General features: G+C 41.0%; 1 protein-coding gene across 3 annotated transcripts in view; it reads left to right on the forward strand.

The window, feature by feature from the left end:
- The window catches only part of LOC110502239 (mitogen-activated protein kinase 8), a 33,839-nt gene extending 13,855 nt beyond the window's left edge, over nucleotides 1-19,984 (forward strand). Inside the window, exons 2-12 of one of the 3 annotated variants that reach the window (XM_021580119.2) lie at nucleotides 3,528-3,706; nucleotides 4,988-5,117; nucleotides 5,527-5,585; nucleotides 6,031-6,169; nucleotides 7,076-7,241; nucleotides 8,456-8,527; nucleotides 9,280-9,462; nucleotides 9,565-9,689; nucleotides 9,872-9,935; nucleotides 13,069-13,146; nucleotides 18,026-19,984. In XM_021580119.2, coding sequence (XP_021435794.1) covers nucleotides 3,579-3,706; nucleotides 4,988-5,117; nucleotides 5,527-5,585; nucleotides 6,031-6,169; nucleotides 7,076-7,241; nucleotides 8,456-8,527; nucleotides 9,280-9,462; nucleotides 9,565-9,689; nucleotides 9,872-9,935; nucleotides 13,069-13,146; nucleotides 18,026-18,042 — 1,161 coding nt within the window. In that variant the 5' untranslated portion in view covers nucleotides 3,528-3,578 and the 3' untranslated portion in view covers nucleotides 18,043-19,984. Of the gene's footprint in view, nucleotides 1-3,527; nucleotides 3,707-4,987; nucleotides 5,118-5,526; nucleotides 5,586-6,030; nucleotides 6,170-7,075; nucleotides 7,242-8,455; nucleotides 8,528-8,913; nucleotides 8,986-9,279; nucleotides 9,463-9,564; nucleotides 9,690-9,871; nucleotides 9,936-13,068; nucleotides 13,147-18,025 lie in introns of all 3 variants that reach the window. The other 2 variants (XM_021580118.2, XM_021580117.2) reach the window with 2 other exon arrangements.
- Nucleotides 19,985-19,997: the final 13 nt, after the last annotated feature.

The raw sequence follows: 19,997 nt of genomic DNA on the forward strand, positions 1-19,997 counted from the left end.
GCCACCACAATTCTTGAAAATAAACTCAGCAAAAAAAGAAATGTCCCTTTTTCAGGACCCTGTCTTTCAAAGATAATTTGTAAAAATCCGTAATGTCCGTACTGTGAGACGCCTAAGACAGCGCTACAGGGAGACAGGGCAGACAGCTGATCGTCCTCACAGTAGCAGACCATGTGTAACAACAGATGCACAGGATCGGTACATCCGAACATCCCACCTGCTGGAGAGGTACAGAATTACAACAACAACTGCCCGAGTTACACCAGGAACGCACAATCCTTCCATCAGTGCTCAGACTGTCCGCAATAGATTGAGAGAGGCTGGACTGAGGGCTTGTAGGCCTGTTGTAAGGCAGTTCTTCACCAGCAACAACGTCGCCTATGGGCACAAACCCACCGTTGCTGGACCAGACAGGACTGGCAAAAAGTGCTCTTCTCTGACGAGTCGCAGGTTTGTCTCACCAGGGGTGATGGTAGGATTCGCGTTTGTCGTCGAAGGAATGAGCGTTACACCAAGGCCTGTACTCTGGATCGATTTGGAGGTAGAGGGTCCGTCATGGTCATGGGCGGTGTGTCACAGCATTATCGGACTGAGCTTGGTGTCCTTGCAGGCAATCTCAACGCTGGGCGTTACAGGGAAGACATCCTCCTCCCTCATGTGGTACCCTTCCAGCAGGCTCATCCTGACATGACCCTCCAGTATGACAATGCCACCAGCCATACTGCTTGTTCTGTGCTTGATTTCCTGCAAGACAGGAATGTCAGTGTTCTGCCATGGCCAGCGAAGAGCCCCGATTTCAATCCCATTGAGCATGTCTGGGACCTGTTGGATCGGAGGGTGAGGGCTAGGGCCATTCCCCCCAGAAATGTCCGGGAACTTGCTGGTGCCTTGGTGGAAAAGTGGGGTAACATCTCACGTCAAGTACTGGCAAATCTGGTGCAGTCCATGAGGAGGAGATGCACTGCAGTAGTTAATGTAGCTGGTGGCCACACCAGATACCGACTGTTACTTTTGATTTTGACCCCCCCTTTGTTCAGGGACACATTATTCCATTTCTGTTAGTCACATGTCTGTGGATCTTGTCCAGTTTGTGTCTCAGTTGTTGAATCTTACATTCATACAAATATTTACACATGTTAAGATTGCTGAAAATAACCACAGTTGACAGTGAGAGGACATTTCTTTTTTTGCTGAGTTTATACACAGTATTTAGTCAGCCACCAATTGTGCAAGTTCTCCCACCTAAAAAGATGAGAGAGGCGTGTAATTTTCATCATAGGTACACTTCAACTATGACAGACAAAATTAGAATTTTTTTTCCAGAAAATCACATTGTAGGATGTTTAATGAATTTATTTGCAAATAAGTATTTGGTCAATAACAAAAGTTTATCTCAATACTTTGTTATATACCCTTTGTTGGCAATGACAGAGGTCAAACATTTTCTGTAAGTCTTCACAAGGTTTTCACACACTGTTGCAGGTATTTTGGCACACTCCTCCATGCAGATCTCCTCTAGAGCAGTGATGTTTTGGGGCTGTTGCTGGGCAACACAGACTTTCAACTCCCTCCAAAGATTTTCTATGGGGTTGAGATCTGGAGACTGGCTAGGCCACTCCAGGACCTTGAAATGCTTCTTACGAAGCCACTCCTTTGTTGCCCGGGCGGTGTGTTTGGGATCATTGTCATGCTGAAAGACCCAGCCACATTTCATCTTCAATGCCCTTGCTGATGGAAGGAGGTTTTCACTCAAAATCTCACGATACATGGTCCCATTCATTCTTTCCTTTACACGGATCAGTCGTCCTGGTCCCTTTGCAGAAAAACAGCCCCAAAGCATGATGTTTCCACCCCCATGCTTCACAGTAGGTATGGTGTTCTTTGGATGCAACTCAGCATTCTTTGTCCTCCAAACACGACGAGTTGAGTTTTACCAAAAAGTTATATTTGGTTTCATCTGACCATATGACATTCTCCCAATCTTCTTCTGGATCATCCAAATGCTCTCTAGCAAACTTCAGACGGGCCTGGACATGTACTGGCTTAAGCAGGGGGACACGTCTGGCACTGCAGGATTTGAGTCCCTGGCGGCCTAGTGTGTTACTGATGGTAGGCTTTGTTACTTTGGTCCCAGCTCTCTGCAGGTCATTCACTAGGTCCCCCCGTGTGGTTCTGGGATTTTTGCTCACTGTTCTTGGGATCATTTTGACCCCACGGGGTGTGATCTTGCGTGGAGCCCCAGATCAAGGGAGATTATCAGTGACAGCTCTTTGGTCTTGGCCATAGTGGAGTTTAGAGTGTGACTGTTTGAGGTTGTGGACAGGTGTCTTTTATACTGATAACAAGTTCAAACAGAGGACAGAGAAGCCTCTTTAAGAAGAAGTTACATGTTTGTGAGAGCCAGAAATCTTGCTTGTTTGTAGGTGACCAAATACTTATTTTCCACCATAATTTGCAAATAAATTCATTAAAAATCCTACAATGTGATTTTCTGGATTTTTTTCTCATTTTGTCTGTCATAGTTGAAGTGTACCTATGATGAAAATTACAGGCCTCTCTCATCTTTTTAAGTGGGAGAACTTGCACAATTGGTGGCTGACTAATTACATTTTTGCCCCACTGTACCTCACCCAACAAATGAATGGTAAAGATTAGCACCGCAGATCTGTAAATTGCATTATGCTTATCTTCTCTATTCATTTTGGAATGTGGCATTTACATTGTAGCTCCTTCTACAAAACAGAATGCCTGGGATATGGACTTATGTGAAGAGAAGATCGCTTTTGAGGTTTGAAAATATCATCTGATTTTGGAGTGTCATGACCCTTGAGCAGTAATTTTGATAGGACTGAGTGGTTTGAGTGGGGAGGAGAAAACTGGAAATTATCTGTTATTGGCATAGAGGTTTGGAACTCTCTTATTGGTCTATTAACTAATTTACTGCCTGGTGATGTCACCAGCAGGGTTGGGTAGGTTACATTTGAAATATAATCCATTACAGTTACTAGTTACCTGTCCAACTTTTTTTTAATCAGTAACAGAACTTTTGGATTACCCAAACTCAGGTACTTTTAGATTACTTTCACATTAGAAGAATACATAAATTAATTTGACCATTTGAATGACTTCTATTGCAGGATAAATCACTGGTAGATTTTACATAGCTGGCCATCATTTGTTGTTGCATTTTACTTGGGTTGGTTAACTAGGCTTATTCTAACCCATTGCTTTTTACTTTAATACATATAATAATAATATTAGGCTATATCTTTACAAAATCAAAGTCTGTCAGATTTGCAATGTGATTACCATAACAAAACAGAAACAATAACAAAGGCACTGGGGCGAACAGTGGCTCTGTTTCCCCTAATGCAGATTTGATCTTTAAAGCTAAAACATATGCATTTCAGAACATACGTAGCTACCTGTGTTCTGTATCATAATAATATGTTATTCTCTCTCTCTCTCTCTTTCTCTTTCTGTGTGTATGTGTGTGTGTGTGTGCATGCGTTTGTGTGGGTCAATAGTCCAGAGAGCATAGTTTGGATGCCCAGAAAGCAGCTCCTCAAGGTTTCATCATGAATAAAAACAAGCGAGGAGAAGAGAGGGAGCTCTACAGTTTAGATGTCGGAGATTCCACCTTCACTGTTCTGAAATGCTACCAGAATCTAAGGCCCATCGGCTCAGGAGCACAAGGAATCGTCTGGTAAGTGTAATCACTATGCAATTACCAGTTACTGAGAAAAAAAAACTATGTGCTGGTTTAAAAAAAACTATATGGCCTTAGAGACTTGGTACAAGGTACTTTTTGAAAAGGGTAGTCTATGACTGGCAGAAGTGGTCACCTCTTAGTAAATAAAAATTGTTGGATTGGCATAGTCATTTTTGTGTATATATTTTTTATTTAGGCTATCTTTTACATTTATGTTGCTACTTTTATTATTCATAAATAATTTACTTTAGGTTCACATCACTGTTTTATTTTCATATGTTGTTATTTTGTTTATGTGACATGTTTTCTTATTGGTTATTGTGCCACCCAAAGATGATTTATAGAGCTCCCATGTGGACACTCAAATCTTTATGCCTTGATGAAGGCTGACACAATGCCAAGATGCGTTGGAGTTTGTTTGTCAAGCTTTTAACTATTTATTTTTTGATTTTGTTGGGAATTTTACCCCAATTTCGTGAAATCCATTTTCAAATCAATTATGATCTTGTCTCATTGCTGCGGGAGAGCCAGGTCAAGTCATGCGTCCTCTGAAACGTGACCCTCCAAACCGCGCTCCTTAAGCCAGACACACCGATGTGTCAGAGGAAACACTGTTCAACTGACGACTGAGTCGTTCCACAGGCACCCGCGGCCCAACTTAAGGAGTCGCTAGAGCGCGATGAGCCAAGTAAAGCCCCCCTGGGCAAACCTTCCCCTAACCCGGGCGACGTTGGGCCAATTGTGCGCCGCCCTATGGGACTCCCGGTCACGGCCGGTTGTGACACAGGCCCGGATCGAAACCGGGTCTGTAGTGACACCTAAAGCACTGTGATGCAGTGCCTTTGACCACAGTGTTACTCAAGAGGCCGTTTTGAACTATTTCTAACGAAATGCCCCAGAAAATACCTGCCAAGAAATTAAGTTCATCCCTAATTAAGTTCATCCCTTCTTTTTGTTGCCCCATGAAATACTTTTTTTTTTTTAGATTCAATTAGTTTACAAGGCAACAAAATGAAAAGCTACATAGCAAAGTACCCCAGTTTGAATTTGTCTAAATACTGTGGTGCTTAATCAATGGAGGAAGGTTGATGCCAAAGCTGGTCCATCAATGACACAATGGACCATGGAATGTTTCAAGGTCTCATGCTGTAAAACATCCAATGGAAAGAAACCCAAATTAGACATCCATTTCAATTCCTATTTCCTACGGTCTCTATCACCCTATTGTTAGGTATGTGTTCATGTATTGCCATGCTCTTGGTCTTGCCTTTTCAGTTCAGCGTATGACCACAACCTTGAGAGAAATGTGGCTATTAAGAAGTTAAGTCGGCCTTTCCAGAACCAGACGCATGCCAAGAGAGCGTACAGAGAACTGGTGTTAATGAAATGTGTCAATCACAAAAATGTAAGTCTGCCTACCAACGCTGGTCAATGACTTCTTCCTGCTGTTTTATTATATTCTAGGAATGACTCTGACAATTATCCTCAATTATGTTTATGAATGGCCTGGCTGGACATAGAGAGTAACTCTAAGAATATTATTTTATGAATGCATAATGGTACTTCAGAAGGAGCAGTAAACAGGCATTTGCTTTGGTAGCCCATATAGTTAATATACACACAGCTAAAATGCAGATTCATTCAACCAGCATCCAGAACTGCAGTTACCTGTTTTTATATTTTTTATTGTTATATTGAATAATACATTTGAAAATGACTTGATTACAAACGTGTTATGATGGACTGTTTTCCTTATATTGAGGAAACTAATTTAGCAAGCATTGTGTATGACTCGTGTGTTCATGTTGTTACAGATCATTGGCCTAATAAACGTATTCAGCCCACAAAAATCATTAGAAGAATTTGCAGATGTGTAAGTACATTATAAGAAAAGTCTTGAGCCTTTTGCGTAAAACACTGGGGGAAAATCCTCAGTGGAAATGCACATTAATTGATGTAGAATAACATGATAAACCTTTGACAGTGTAAAATGATTACATGATGTTAGGAATTAAGACATAGAAGGATCATAGAATGATATTTTAATAGGGCCTGTCTGTCATCAATTAAATAATTACTCAGCTATTACCAGAATAACTGTCTGAAATCTCTCTGCATACCTTATCCCTCTCTGTTTAAGCCTTCCAGCTGGCTCCACAGATGTAGGTGTGTGCGCCTGCTCGGTTTGTGTGTGTGTGTGTGTGTGTGTGTGTGTGTGTGTGTGTGTGTGTGTGTGTGTGTGTTTGTGTGTACGCTATGTGTACACACAAGTGTGTGTGTGTGTGTGTGTATTTTAATCTCTCTTCCTTCCTGTGTAGATACATTGTGATGGAGCTGATGGATGCCAACTTGTGCCAGGTGATTCAGATGGAGCTGGATCATGAGAGGTTGTCCTACCTGCTCTACCAGATGCTGTGTGGCATCAAACACCTCCACGCTGCCGGCATCATACACAGGGTACAGCTCATACTGGCTCATACACACTAACGCTAAGCTAACAGGTAGACACAGGGTATAGTTCACACCAATAACAATAAGCTAACAGGTAGACACAGGGTATGGCTCATACTGGGTAACACTAAACTAATAATGGGGGATTGTTGTATTTCCAAAGATTATACTGTAAACTAAAAAGATTATACAGTAACTCCTCCATGTCAGAGCTGTGATGTTGGCTATATCCACAGGAGAGCAGGAGGAACATGCTAATGATCTAAATACTCATTCAGATTTAATGACTGGGATTGCATCCGAAATGTCACCCTATTCCTGAGCTCTGGTCAAATAAATGCAATGTATAGGGAGTGATAGGGAGTGGATGTATAGGGAGTGCCATTTGGGATACATGCTTGGCCCAATGGAGCATGTAAAGTTGATTCAAGGGTGGGAAAAAACTGAGATTCTGAGATGAATGTATATTCTAGAATAATGTAACTGGTTTGTATGTCATACTACCAGGCCGTTTGCCTACATGCAAATCTGTGAAAGATGACTCACTACTCAGTAACTGTAGTTAAAATGGAGTGACTCATTACTGTTGTTAAGATGGTGATGAATATGGATTCTGCCCTGTTTTATAATATTATCATGACAACATTCCTATAATCCTACATAGCTTCATTGAGGTGCCCCACCTTACAATAATAGCTAAAATAATCTGCCAAGACGGCAAATAGTGCTCTCTGATGGGATTGTCTGCCATAATCTCTTAGTAAAAAATGCTCTGGAACACACTGCGCAGGCTATAGACAGTTTTCGCTGTGTCTGGGCTTTAAATATGCTGCTGCTATTGATGATGATGACAATGATGACGACGACAAAGATCATGACAATGATGATGTTCTCTTCTTGTCCCTTCTCTAGGATCTAAAGCCCAGTAACATTGTCGTGAAGTCAGACTGTACGTTGAAGATCTTGGACTTTGGCTTGGCTCGGACGGCGGCAACAGGTCTGCTGATGACCCCCTACGTAGTGACCAGATACTACAGAGCACCAGAGGTCATACTGGGGATGGGCTACCAGGCCAACGGTCAGTACCTGTCAATCAATCAAGCAAATATTAATTCACCATAATGATTTTATGCATTAACCACCACTGCAGATTCTTCCATGACATTGTTTTAATGTTGTATTACTCTTGTAAATAATAATTATGTCTATAATGACATATTGCAAATCACAGCTATAATCAAGTTTCCATCCAACCTTTTTGGGGTGGCAGGTAGCCTAGTGGTTAGAGCGTTGGGCCAGTAACTGAAAGGTTGCTAGATCGAATCTCTGAGCTGGCGAGGTAAACATCTGCCGTTCTGCCACTGTTCCTAGACTGTCATTGTAAATAATAATTTGTTCTTAACTGACTTGCCTGGTTAAGTAAAAAATGTCAGTCAAGTACATCGGAAATAAAATGTCACGAAATGCCTGTTGGAAACAGCACATTTTTCAGTAAACTTTCCGAATGTTGACACAACAAAATATACTAGACAAGGTGGGATATTTTTGTGTCTGTAACATTAATTCTGTGAGAAGTGTTTAAGGTTCTTCTTTTATTTTCTTAGTCGACCTTGTGTTCTGGAACGTAGCCCTGTCTTTCATTTTTGTTAATTGATTTCACCTGTGTTCGATTCCCACCTGGTCTCATCAGCTCCCTATTTAGTTCAGTTCTTTCTGTTTGTATGGTTGTGTGGTGTTGTTTGACCATTGCCTGCCTGTGACCACGATTCCTGCCTTCTGCGACGGCTTAATAAACATCTGCTGCTCTTTGCTTCGTGAATCTACACCTTGTTCAACCTGATTATTCAGTACAAAGTGGAGGTGGAAATGCCTTTATGCACAAATATATATGGAATACCATTAGCTTGTATGTTTTATTTGGTGCACGGGAATTTAACCGGTAAAAGTTATTTTTATGTGCACTACGTCATCACGCACAGGCTCTTGTTTGCAACAAGTCAATTTGATGGAAATCTCTGGTGGGAAAATGCTCATATTGTTTTTATGCAGATTATTTTCTATTCTCTTGAAAATCTGTCTCCAATTGGATGTAAAACCTAGCTAATGACAACAGCACTGTTTTCATTACATTTAATTCAATAACAACACTTTTTTTTTTGCCAGCTTGTACATTAGCCATCCACTTCTCTTCAAGCCTCTGGGAAAGTTGTTCACAATGAGAAACAATGGTCTCTTTACTAACTACTAAAAGCTAACCCCCCCCCTCCTCCTCTACTGCCCATGTTGTAACAGTGGACATATGGTCTGTGGGATGTATTCTGGCAGAAATGATCCGCCACAAAATCCTGTTCCCAGGAAGGGACTGTATCCTTGGTGCTTCTGGATGTAAATTGTCTCCTGCCAAAATGAAACAGTTTGCATCCTCTATGTGGCCATTCCTTTTCAGTCTCTCAGTTTATGAGATGGCCCTTTATTTCACGTCCTGATTTCCTTCCTTTTCCTTCCTGTGCCTGGAGACTGGCAGACCCTGAATGCTGCATCCATTTTCACTCTCGTTCACCCAATTTACTCGTTCATGCTTTCCTTTTTCTCCTTCATTCATTCACCAGACTTTCCATTTTCAGTTTCATGTGTCGGATTTATTTGTGTTGTACATTTTTTGTAAATCATTCACATTCCTCTCTCATTTCCTTAATCTTTTCATTTTTTTCTCTCTGTGTTTGCATGTCATCCCTGCCTTCATCGTGCAGTGGACGTGTGGTCAGTGGGTTGTATTGTGGCTGAGATGGTCAGAGGTAGTGTGTTGTTCCCAGGCTCTGACCGTATCCTTTCCTGTTTTCCTGTGTTATCATTTCACCATGTCTGTGTTTTTACCTTGTTTTTACCACCGACCACCGCCCCATGGAGCACTCTTCTTGCACTATTCCCACCACCATATCCAGGTACACCCATACTCTCATCCTCCCTCCCCATAACCACTTAAGCTTCTGGCAATGCACAGAGATAGTTCTAGAAAAGAGGAATAGTTCTGGAACAGTACTTCTCTAGCATAGTTATGTGTGTCTGTGGAGAAGGCTATGTCTGTGTGTAGTGTTTCCCTAACTCCCCCTGCTCAGACATTGACCAGTGGAACAAGGTGATAGAGCAGCTTGGGACTCCGCCACAGGAGTTCCTGATGAAGCTCAACCAATCAGTGAGGACGTACGTAGAGAACAGGCCGCGTTACGCAGGATACAGCTTTGACAAACTCTTCCCTGACGTCCTCTTCCCTGCAGACTCAGAGCACAACAAACTGAAAGGTACTGGAAATGGAGTGTGTGTGTTTGTATGTGGGTAGGGTGAGTGTGTGGTGTGCGTGTGTTTGCATGCTGGTATGAATCATATTCACTTTCCACTTCCAGCGAGCCAGGCCAGAGACCTGCTGTCTAAGATGTTGGTGATCGACTCGTCTAAGAGGATCTCTGTGGACGAGGCCCTGAAACACCCCTATATCAACGTGTGGTACGACCCAGCAGAAGTGGAGGCCGTAAGTGTTTAACAAATAGTAGAATCTATTGGAGGGGGAACTTGGTTGACACTTTTAGTCAGAAGAGTGAACTACGGTTGATGGTTTGATGTAGGTATGAACCTTTCTTCCCTCTCTTCTCCTTTTCCTGTGCTCTCTTCTGTTCTTTTCCTCTCTTTCTTTTTCTTTCTTTCTCATCTCAGCCCCCTCCGAAGATCACAGACAAGCAGCTGGATGAGCGAGAGCATACGGTGGAGGAGTGGAAAGGTTAAAGATGTTACTACAGCTATCACTTTTCACTAGACATGGGTTACATGCAAACAGTGAGCTCCAAAGTATTGGCACAGTGACATATGTTTTGTTGTTTTGGCTCTGCACTTTGGATTTGAAATGATACAATGACTATGAGGTTGAAGTGCAGACTGTCAGCTTTCATTTTAGGGTCCATATCGGGGGAACCGTTTAGAAATTACAGCACTATTTGTACACCCACAGGCCCACCCAATCGAATTGTGCAATTTTTACATGTGTATATACATATATATATATATATATAATAATTTTTTGGGGGGGCCAACCATCCCATGAAAGTGAATGCTTGCTATGAATTATATCTGATGGTGTTTGCATGTTTAGGTAAAAATACAAATAATGTCCCGTTTGGAACACTGACCAGTAGAGAGCATAATTGTGTGGTGTGTGTGTGTATATATATATATATATATATATATATATATATTCCACCTCATGGCTTGGTTTTTGCTCTGATATGCACTGTCAACTGTGGGACCTTAAATAGACAGGTGTGTGCCTTTACAAATCATGTCCAATCAATTGAATTTACCACTGGTGGACTCCAATCAAGTTATAGAAACATCTCAAGGTTGATCAATTGAAACAGGATACAGATGAGCTCAATTTTGAGTCTCATAGCGAAGGGTCTGAATACGTATGTAAATAAGGCTTTTCTGTTTTTTATTTTTGTATACATTTGCAAAAACAAATGATAAACCTGTTTTCGCTTTGTCATTATGGGGTATTGTGAGTAGATTGATGAGGGCATTTGATTTAATCAATTTTAGAATAAGGCTGTAACGTAACAAAATGTGGAAAAAGTCAAGGGTCTGAATACTTTCCGAACGCACTGTATTATGCTCTTGTCAGTGTTCCAAAAGGGGTATTATTTGTATTTTTACCTAAACTTCCAAACATTATCAGCTAGAATTCTTAGCAAGCAGTGCACTGGAATGACATTCAGATGAACTGGAAGGACATTCAGATGAACTGGAAGGACATTCAGATGAACTGGAAGGACATTCACTTTCATGGGATGGTTGGCCAAAAATAACTAAAAGCCACAAAACCAATAAGTCACAAATATGGCTGCATTGAGGCAGATGTCCCTGTGCTTCTATGGCTTTATGCACCATGTTACTGCATACTTCATTTGTTCATTTAGCAAACAAAACAGCTCATAATCCAGTGCCTTTATAAGTCAACACACCTATAGTTGTTTGCATTAATTAGCTTTAAAAATGCAACATTTTCTCTCAGCCTCATGGAAAGATGTGTAGAATAGCATCCAGAGGTGGTGCTCCTAGTAGCCGGTGATTTTAATGCAAGGAAACTGAAATCTGTTTTACCTAATTTCTACCAACATGTCAGCTGTACAACTAGAGACAAAACTAGATCACCTTTATTCCACACACAGAAATGCATACAAAGTTCTCCCTCGCCCTCTATTTGGCAAATCTGACTACAACGCTATCCTCCTGTTTCCTGATTACAAGTAAACACTCAAACAAGAAGTACCAGTGAAGTAATCAAAACAGGAAAAACTCAAAACAGGAAGGTCTGACAAAGTGGATGCTAAGCTACAGGACTGTTTCACTAACACAGACTGGAATGTGTTCTGGAATTCATCCATTGGCATTGAGGAGTAACTGTATGTACATATCCCAACCAGAAGCCATGGATTACAGGTAACATCAGCACTGAGCTAAAGGTTAGAGCTGATGCTTTCAAGGAGCAGGACACTAATCAGGATGCTTATAAGAAATAAGAAGAAACAGACGGATTACCAGAACGCGTACAGCGCATGTGCTGACCAGCTGGCATTTTAACCTCCCTGACCATGTCTGTAATACCTACATGTTTCAAGCAGACCACCAAGCAGACCACCCTGTGCCCAACAATGCCAACGTAACATGTCTAATTGACTATCACCCTGTAGCCCTCACATCTGTAGCCATGAAATTCTTTGAAAGGTTGGTCTTGGCTCACATCACAACCATCATCCCAGACACCCTGGACCCACTCCAATTCACATACCACCCCAACAGATCCACAGATGACGCAATCTCTATTACACTCCACACTGCCCTCTCCCACCTAGATAAAATGACACCTATGTGAGAATGCTGTTCATTGACTACAGCTCAGCATTCAATCTGCCACGCGTACCCTCAATACGGGGCCCCTCAGGGGTGCGTGCTTAGTTCCCTCCTGCACTCGCTGTTTACTCATAACTGCGTGGCCTCACATGACTCCTACATCATCATTAGGTTTTCTGACGAGACAACGGTGGTAGTCCTGAGGAAAGATGACGATGAGACTGTCTAAAGGGAGGAGGTCAGAGACCTGGCAGTGTGGTGCCAGGACAACAACCACTCCCTCAACGTCATCAAGACTAAGGATCTATCATGGTCCACACACACCAACACAGTCGTGAAGAGGGCTGAAAAGATTTGGCATAGGCCCTCAGATCCTCAAAAGGTTCTACAGCTGCACCATTGAGAGCCTGTTGACTGGCTGCATCGCCGCTTGGTATAGCAACTGCTTGGCATCCGACCTCAAGGCTATACAGAGGGTAGTGCGTCATCCAGGACCTCTATACCAGGCGGTGTCAGAGGAAGGCCCTAAAAATTGTCAGTCTCCAGCCACCCAAGTCAGACTGTTCTCTCTGCTACCGGATGTTTGTTATGTTTGTTAATGAATGCGCACATTTTAGGATTGAGCATTTTTATTTCTATAGTGGATGAAAATTGCTACTTGGTTCAGAAATAGGCTACATTTTCTTAGCTAAAATGCATATTATTCCATTATAATGTTGATAACGATAATTAATAAGTTAAATATGTATGTTGATAATGTCCTTAAAACATGTAATATTTTTTCTCTCTCCTTCTTTCCCTCCTCTCTGAACTGTCTCTTTCCCCTCCTTTATATCTATCTCCACCTCTTCTTTTCTCTCCTTGTCCTTGTCTTTTCTCTCATTTCCCCCTTTATCTCCCCCTCTTTCCCTCTCACTCTCTCTGTGTCTCTGTGTTTCTGTGTCTCCGTCTCTCTTTCTATCTCTCTCTCGCTCTCTCTCTCGCTCCCTGTATTCACCTTGTTGTAGACCTGATCTGGAAGGAGGTGTATGAGTGGGACGATTGGACCAAGCAGAATGGCGTGATCAGAGGACAACCTCTTTTAGGTTAGTTTATTTTGCTTATGTGAGCTGGTGTCTGCTGTTCTTGTGTTAATGTTGGCTAAATCTGTATATTTCACTATGAAAAAACATGGATTAAAACATTGTTTATGGTATGAGACCGTACAAAAATTACTGGCGAGGGTCCAACTTGAGGTGTCATTTTAAAAAATGCACCCCCCTCCCCATCGTAAAACATATTTCACGTGACCCTCCCCTTGTACATACTTTTCCCTTCCTCGTCATTTTAATTAACTTTAAATAATATAATAATAATTTAATTTTTTTTCTGATTTCATAGGCAAGCAAGCTTCAATTGGGAGAATACTAATACCATTTCAACTCACTATTATTGGATTCCTGATGCTAGCTGGCTAAAGAAACGCAGCTTATTTTTTTGCTTACAGTAGCTATTTGACCATAGGCTATTTACTTGCCTGTTCAAATATCTCATGTATATTCTGATTAGTCAATGTGCTAAAATGTCAATTACTCAATGACTCGTGACACACATAGTGACACACATTCATGTTTTTGGAAATTGCATATCATGTGTATGTAGGCTAGCCTGCCACTGTAACTACAATGCTCTGGCAGTCACGCTGAAAGGTTTAGTAGACTACTGTCAGAATATTCACGTCAAGTCTATAGAATCAGCCCGTGTTGTGGGTGTGATTTTTATTTTTATTTTTTTACAAAGATGCTTCAGGGATGCTCGCAGACTAGTCTGTGCTGAGTTTATTGATTACCCATCCCGTGTGCTAAGTGGGGAAATATATACAGTGGGGCAAAAAAGTATTTAGTCAGCCACCAATTGTGCAAGTTCTCCCACTTAAAAACTATGACAGACAAAATGAGAAAAGAAAATCCTGAAAATCACATTGTAGGATTTTTAATGAATTTATTTGCAAATTATGGTGGAAAATAAGTATTTGGTCACCTACAAACAAGCAAGATTTCTGGCTCTCACAGACCTGTAACTTCTTCTTTAAGAGGCTCCTCTGTCCTCCACTCGTTACCTGTATTAATGGCACCTGTTTGAACTTGTTATCAGTATAAAAGACACCTGTCCACAACCTCAAACAGTCACACTCCAAACTCCACTATGGCCAAGACCAAAGAGCTGTCAAAGGACACCAGAAACAAAATTGTAGACCTGCACCAGGCTGGGAAGACTGAATCTGCAATAGGTAAGCAGCTTGGTTTGAAGAAATCAACTGTGGGAGCAATTATTAGGAAATGGAAGACATACAAGACCACTGATAATCTCCCTCGATCTGGGGCTCCACGCAAGATCTCACCTCGTGGGGTCAAAATGATCCCAAGAACAGTGAGCAAAAATCCCAGAACCACATGGGGGTCCTAGTGAATGACCTGCAGAGAGCTGGGACCAAAGTAACAAAGCCTACCATCAGGCCCGTCTGAAGTTTGCTAGAGAGCATTTGGATGATCCAGAAGAAGATTGGGAGAATGTCATATGGTCAGATGAAACCAAAATATAACTTTTTGGTAAAAACTCAACTCGTCGTGTTTGGAGGACAAAGAATGCTGAGTTGCATGCAAAGAACACGATACCTACTGTGAAGCATGGGGTTGGAAACATCATGCTTTGCGGCTGTTTTTCTGCAAAGAGACTTATCCGTTTAAAGGAAAGAATGAATGGGGCCATGTATCGTGAGATTTTTAGTGAAAACCTCCTTCCATCAGCAAGGGCATTGAAGATGAAACGTGGCTGGGTCTTTCAGCATGACAATGATCCCAAACACACCATCTGGGCAACGAAGGACTTGCTTCGTAAGAAGCATTTCAAGGTCATGGAGTGGCCTAGCCAGTCTACAGATCTCAACCCCATAGAAAATCTTGTTGAAAGTTGAAAGGCCATGTTGCCCAGCAACAGCCCCAAAACATCACAGCTCTAGAGGAGATCTGCTTGGAGGAATGGGCCAAAATACCAGCAACAGTGTGTGAAAACCTTGTGAAGACTTACAGAAAACGTTTGACCTCTGTCATTGCCAACAAAGGGTATATAACAAAGTATTGAGATAAACTTTTGTTATTGACCAAATACTTATTTTCCACCATAATTTGCAAATAAATTCATAAAAAATCCTACAATGTGATTTTCTGGAATTTCTTTTCTCATCTTGTCTGTCATAGTTGAAGTGTACCTATGATGAAAATTACAGGCCTCTCATCTTTTTAAGTGGGAGAACTTGCACAATTGATGGCTGACTAAATACTTTTTTGCCCCACTGTATATTTATTTATGCCATGGCCCGCCGGGCCGGTGGCAAGCCAGGGAAAAAACACACTACTGTCCCCTGTGCCCAATAAAACCCATGCAACCCCCCCCAGAAAGCAAAAAAATGGACAAGTAACAGTAACTAACGCACTTTTGTACATTGTGCTATTCTGTACAATTTACCTGATTTTAGTGCCCCAAAAACGTAATACTTCCAGGTCAACTGTAATATGAATACAATTGTAAAGCACAAATTCCCCCCTTTCCAGCAAAATCAATGACGAGACCTTCATATTACCCGTCTCTGCATGTTTGAAGAAGGCAATGAGCTCCTTCAGGTCTTTTAAAAAATGCCGGGTGGGGAAGGGAATCCTACTGGGAGATATGTTGTGTAGGGAATCAGCTTCTTTCACCCGATCTTTCCAACTTATCATATCTAAAATGTAAATAAAACACTATAAAGTGTTTATATAACATGTAACATACCTATTTGAAGGTTTGTGTCGAATTTGAATTGGGTTTTTAGGGCGGCGCTAAAGTTATCTTCAGAAGTAAACGTCGGCTGTCGCGGCTTTTGAGAGTCTTGATAGCTTGCAGTAATGACACAAAAAATGAATGGATTCAGTTGTACAATTGACTAGGTATCCCCCTTACCCCTTACCCTGTCCCTTTCTTGTTTTTAATCTGCGAGATAAGTGCTACCCCTGGTGGAAAGAGGCTGTACGGCACAAAATGAGTTACAAATGCTACGTATGTTACGTAGTGACACGTCACGATGTAACGTACCGCATCAGAGGGGTCCATATTTTTATATTTTCTCGAATACTTTTAGACCATTACCATGTCACTCAACGCTGAATCAAAACTTATTTCACAGCCCCGATTTTGATGCCAACACAGAACGCTACAGTCTCATTAGTTTTCATTGCAGCCTCCTTTGAATGCTGCGGTTGCAAAAAAAATTTGTACAGAATGGGGTTAGTCACCGTTACATTTACTGAAGTATGGTGTGCTTGCTAGTCTAGAAGTATTTATGGTTGAGAAAGAGTAGTATTAGTGGTAGCAATGGCAGTAGTAATGGTATTAGTAGTAATGGTAGTAATAGGGATTTCATATAGGCTATGTGTTAGTTATATTGACCTATTTTGGGGTGGTTTGTACGTGTGGCGTAATTATAGTGGGTTATACTGGGCTAGTATAGTAGGTCAGTACTATATCATCATAAGCCATATGCATTTTTAAGCACACAAAATGTTTTTAGTTTGAGCATTGTGAAAAATTTGTGGCACTTTTTAGAATGTTTAAGCCTGCAATCCGCCATTGAATTTTGTATTTATTTTTTTACCTTTTATTTAACTAGGCAAGTCAGTTAAGAACACATTCTTATTTACAATGACGGCCTACCCCGGCCAAACCCTATCCCGGACGATGCTGGGCAAATTGTGCGCACCTCTATGGAACTCCCAATCACGGCCGGTTGTGATACAGCCTGAATCAGGGTCTGTAGTGATGCCTCTAGCACTGAGATGCAGTGCTAGAGGCATGATAGCAAAAAGCTGAAGCCATTTAAGTTGAGTCTGTCTGCACATGCCAATGTTGGGGTGGTGTTTGTAGCTGAAACTGACCAAGAGCAGTGGTGAATCAAAACTTTATGTAGCCCTTCATTGTCGTACCCACGGAAAATGGCAGATTTGGATGGGGAAAAAATGGCAGATTTGGATGATAAGCACCTAAATTGGACCGGAGTGACTGTATAGTAACATGCTATACATGATGTCAGAGCTCAATGTCTCTCCACAGCTCTGTATGGGTTTTACTGAGAGAAGTTCTGAACTTGAGCACTGCACTGCACGCGACAATAAGTTACCCCCATTCCTCCCAGAAACTGGGCAACTTTAGCAAATGTTCTGTTGTCTGAGTGAGGCAAATGCTGTAAATTAAGAGGACTCATAGTATTTTGAAAGGTGAGACGTTGAGGATTACAATAAATACCACTTTGATGTCATACAAGCAGCCAGACACCCTTGAGTCCAAATGTGCACTTCACATTTCCATATCATAAAACTCATGTCATATACAGTGTCAATGTTTATGATCATTATGTTTGATGTACAGTTACAAGATGACATTGCGTCATACCCTGGGTAGTCCTGAACAGAGTGAGCCTATGTTTGGTGTATTGTGAAGAAAATTTGCCACGGAACACGCATCTGAATGCGCTCATGACGCCATTCTATGCGCACCAATATTACGATCTGCTTTTCTGAATTGCCTTGTGAAAGCCTAAAACTGAAAGATAATATTATATAATTTAGCTAGTAATGTTGGCAATATAACAAGCTTTCAAATGATGACGACCTGACCCAGATTTAGATTTATAATGGACCGTTTTTGGATTGTGTAAACAACAACAATAATTGTGTGATGGCGCGGATGCAGGGCTGTGTTCCAAACAAAACAACTACAAGTGCGCTTGCTCTAACTCATAGAAGGGAGGTGAATAATGTAGTAGGCTGCTGGCTCCCTATGGTGTGTGTGACTTATTATGTGTGTATGTTGCAGGACTGTGTGTGTTTGTTTGTTTGTGCATGTGCATGCTAGTTCCTAGTACAGGTGTATCAGTCATCCTGTGTGTTTTCGCAGCACAGGTGCAGCAGTGATTGACAGCTCCCCTCAGCACCCCTCGTCCTCCTCCTCAGGCAATGACGTATCCTCCATGTCGACTGACCCCAGTGACCCTAGTGAACCCACCATGACCTCTGACACGGACAGCAGCCTGGACAGCCACACCTCCCTGGGAGCACTGGCCTGCTGCAGATAACATGCACACACACACACACTTCTGTCACAGTATATAGTTTAAAACACTTAAAGGGGCAATCTGCGATGGCTACATTTTTTTCTGCCTTTTTATTGAATGATATATACCAATTGATTCTTGAAGAATATAATTTATAAATGCTTTTACTCCATTGTTTGTAAACAAACTCTGTATAGTCTCAAAACATGATTACATTGTGTTTCCTCCATTGTTTGTAAACAATGTAATTGTAAACAAACACTGTGTATAGCCTCAAAACATGGTTAAAATTATACTTTTGATACTGTATCATGGATGGTCAGTCCTTGCATCCATAGCTTTGTTTACGAATTTCAGAGCGATTACATTTCTCTAGCCCCAACCCTAAGTTGCTTACCAAAAACAGTGGTGGGGTGACTGCTTTATTGTTGTTTAAACTACAGATTGCCTCTTTAAGAGTCCGTAATAAAATAAAAATGTTTTTATTTATTTTGTAAATTCACAGCTTCTTTCATTTGCTATGTCCCCTATATCAGGCATTGCCGATTGTGTACATGCTGTAAATTACTATATTTATTTATTTTCTTGTTAGCTTCTGTCCCACCAAGCTGTGTATGTCTATGCTGTAAATGATAGTGGTTCAAATCTCACAGTGGATGGAACTTTTTCCCCTTTTCCCTATTAGAAAGTGTTTTCTTACAAACACACACTTATTTTCTATTATAAACTGGGTTGTTCGAGCCCTGAATGCTGATTGACTGACAGCTTTGTTATATGAGACCGTATACCACGGGTATGACAAAACATTTATTTTGCATTAAATTAAACCATTAAATCACCTGGCCCAAATACCTTTGTCACTTAGCCATCTTTGTTGCTTTGTTTCTTCAACCAGTGGCCCATCCCACTTGGCTCTAACCCTTCAATGTTTGCAGATCTTTAGGTTTTGGATAGGTATGTACAGGTCTGCAAACATCAAAGGGTTGGGGCCAAGGGGAAGGGACAAAGGCTGCTTATGTTTTATTGGCGGGGCCAGGAGTCTTTCCTCAGGTCACAGGACCAGGAAAAACTCCCAGCCCCATTGATTTGATTTAAGTGCTCTTACAGTTCAGGGATTTTTGAAAGTCGGGACAATCCTTAACCGGCAGATAAACTTTATTTTTAATGTTTATTTTGTTGTATTATTTGATCCTAAAAATTACATTTAGGGGAATTTTATGAGGTGAAAGATTTGCTTTTGGAATTTTCTAAATATTTTCAATATTACAAATTTCCATGTTGGCTCTATGCCTGGAAATGTCCTTTTCTGGAGCCAAGGGGGGCAATTTCAAACTCTCCAAAAAAGTGTTTAAAATTCTTAAAACGGCAATAATGAATATTAACTGAAAAGGGATCTTAGGTAGTTTTTTGCATTAGTCCTCTGACTTAAAGGAATATTTCTCTCAAAACTGTGATTCCTAAAAGAAATTGTCAGGAGATTTGATGAACTCTGTCAGATTTGTCTACAATCATAAATTAATCAAGAATGATCCGGGTCAGCTACACCTCATGAACCTTTTCTTATTGTCCTCATTACATATAGTGCAACAAAACAACTCATGGTCTGCAAAGTGATCTACTTTTGATAGATTTAAAGAAACAATATTGAAATCAAAGTCCGTCACATTTTTGTCTAACGTCAACACCGTCAGAGTGCTGAAATATATGATATAATGGTTATATTTTTATTGGGAATTTTCAAATAAATAATTTTCTATATTTTACAAATGTTTGTATTGAAGTTTTATTTTTAAATGCAAAAATATGTATTTTGTT

This window comes from Oncorhynchus mykiss, chromosome 23, assembly GCF_013265735.2.
Source record: "Oncorhynchus mykiss isolate Arlee chromosome 23, USDA_OmykA_1.1, whole genome shotgun sequence".
Lineage (NCBI taxonomy): Eukaryota > Metazoa > Chordata > Actinopteri > Salmoniformes > Salmonidae > Oncorhynchus > Oncorhynchus mykiss.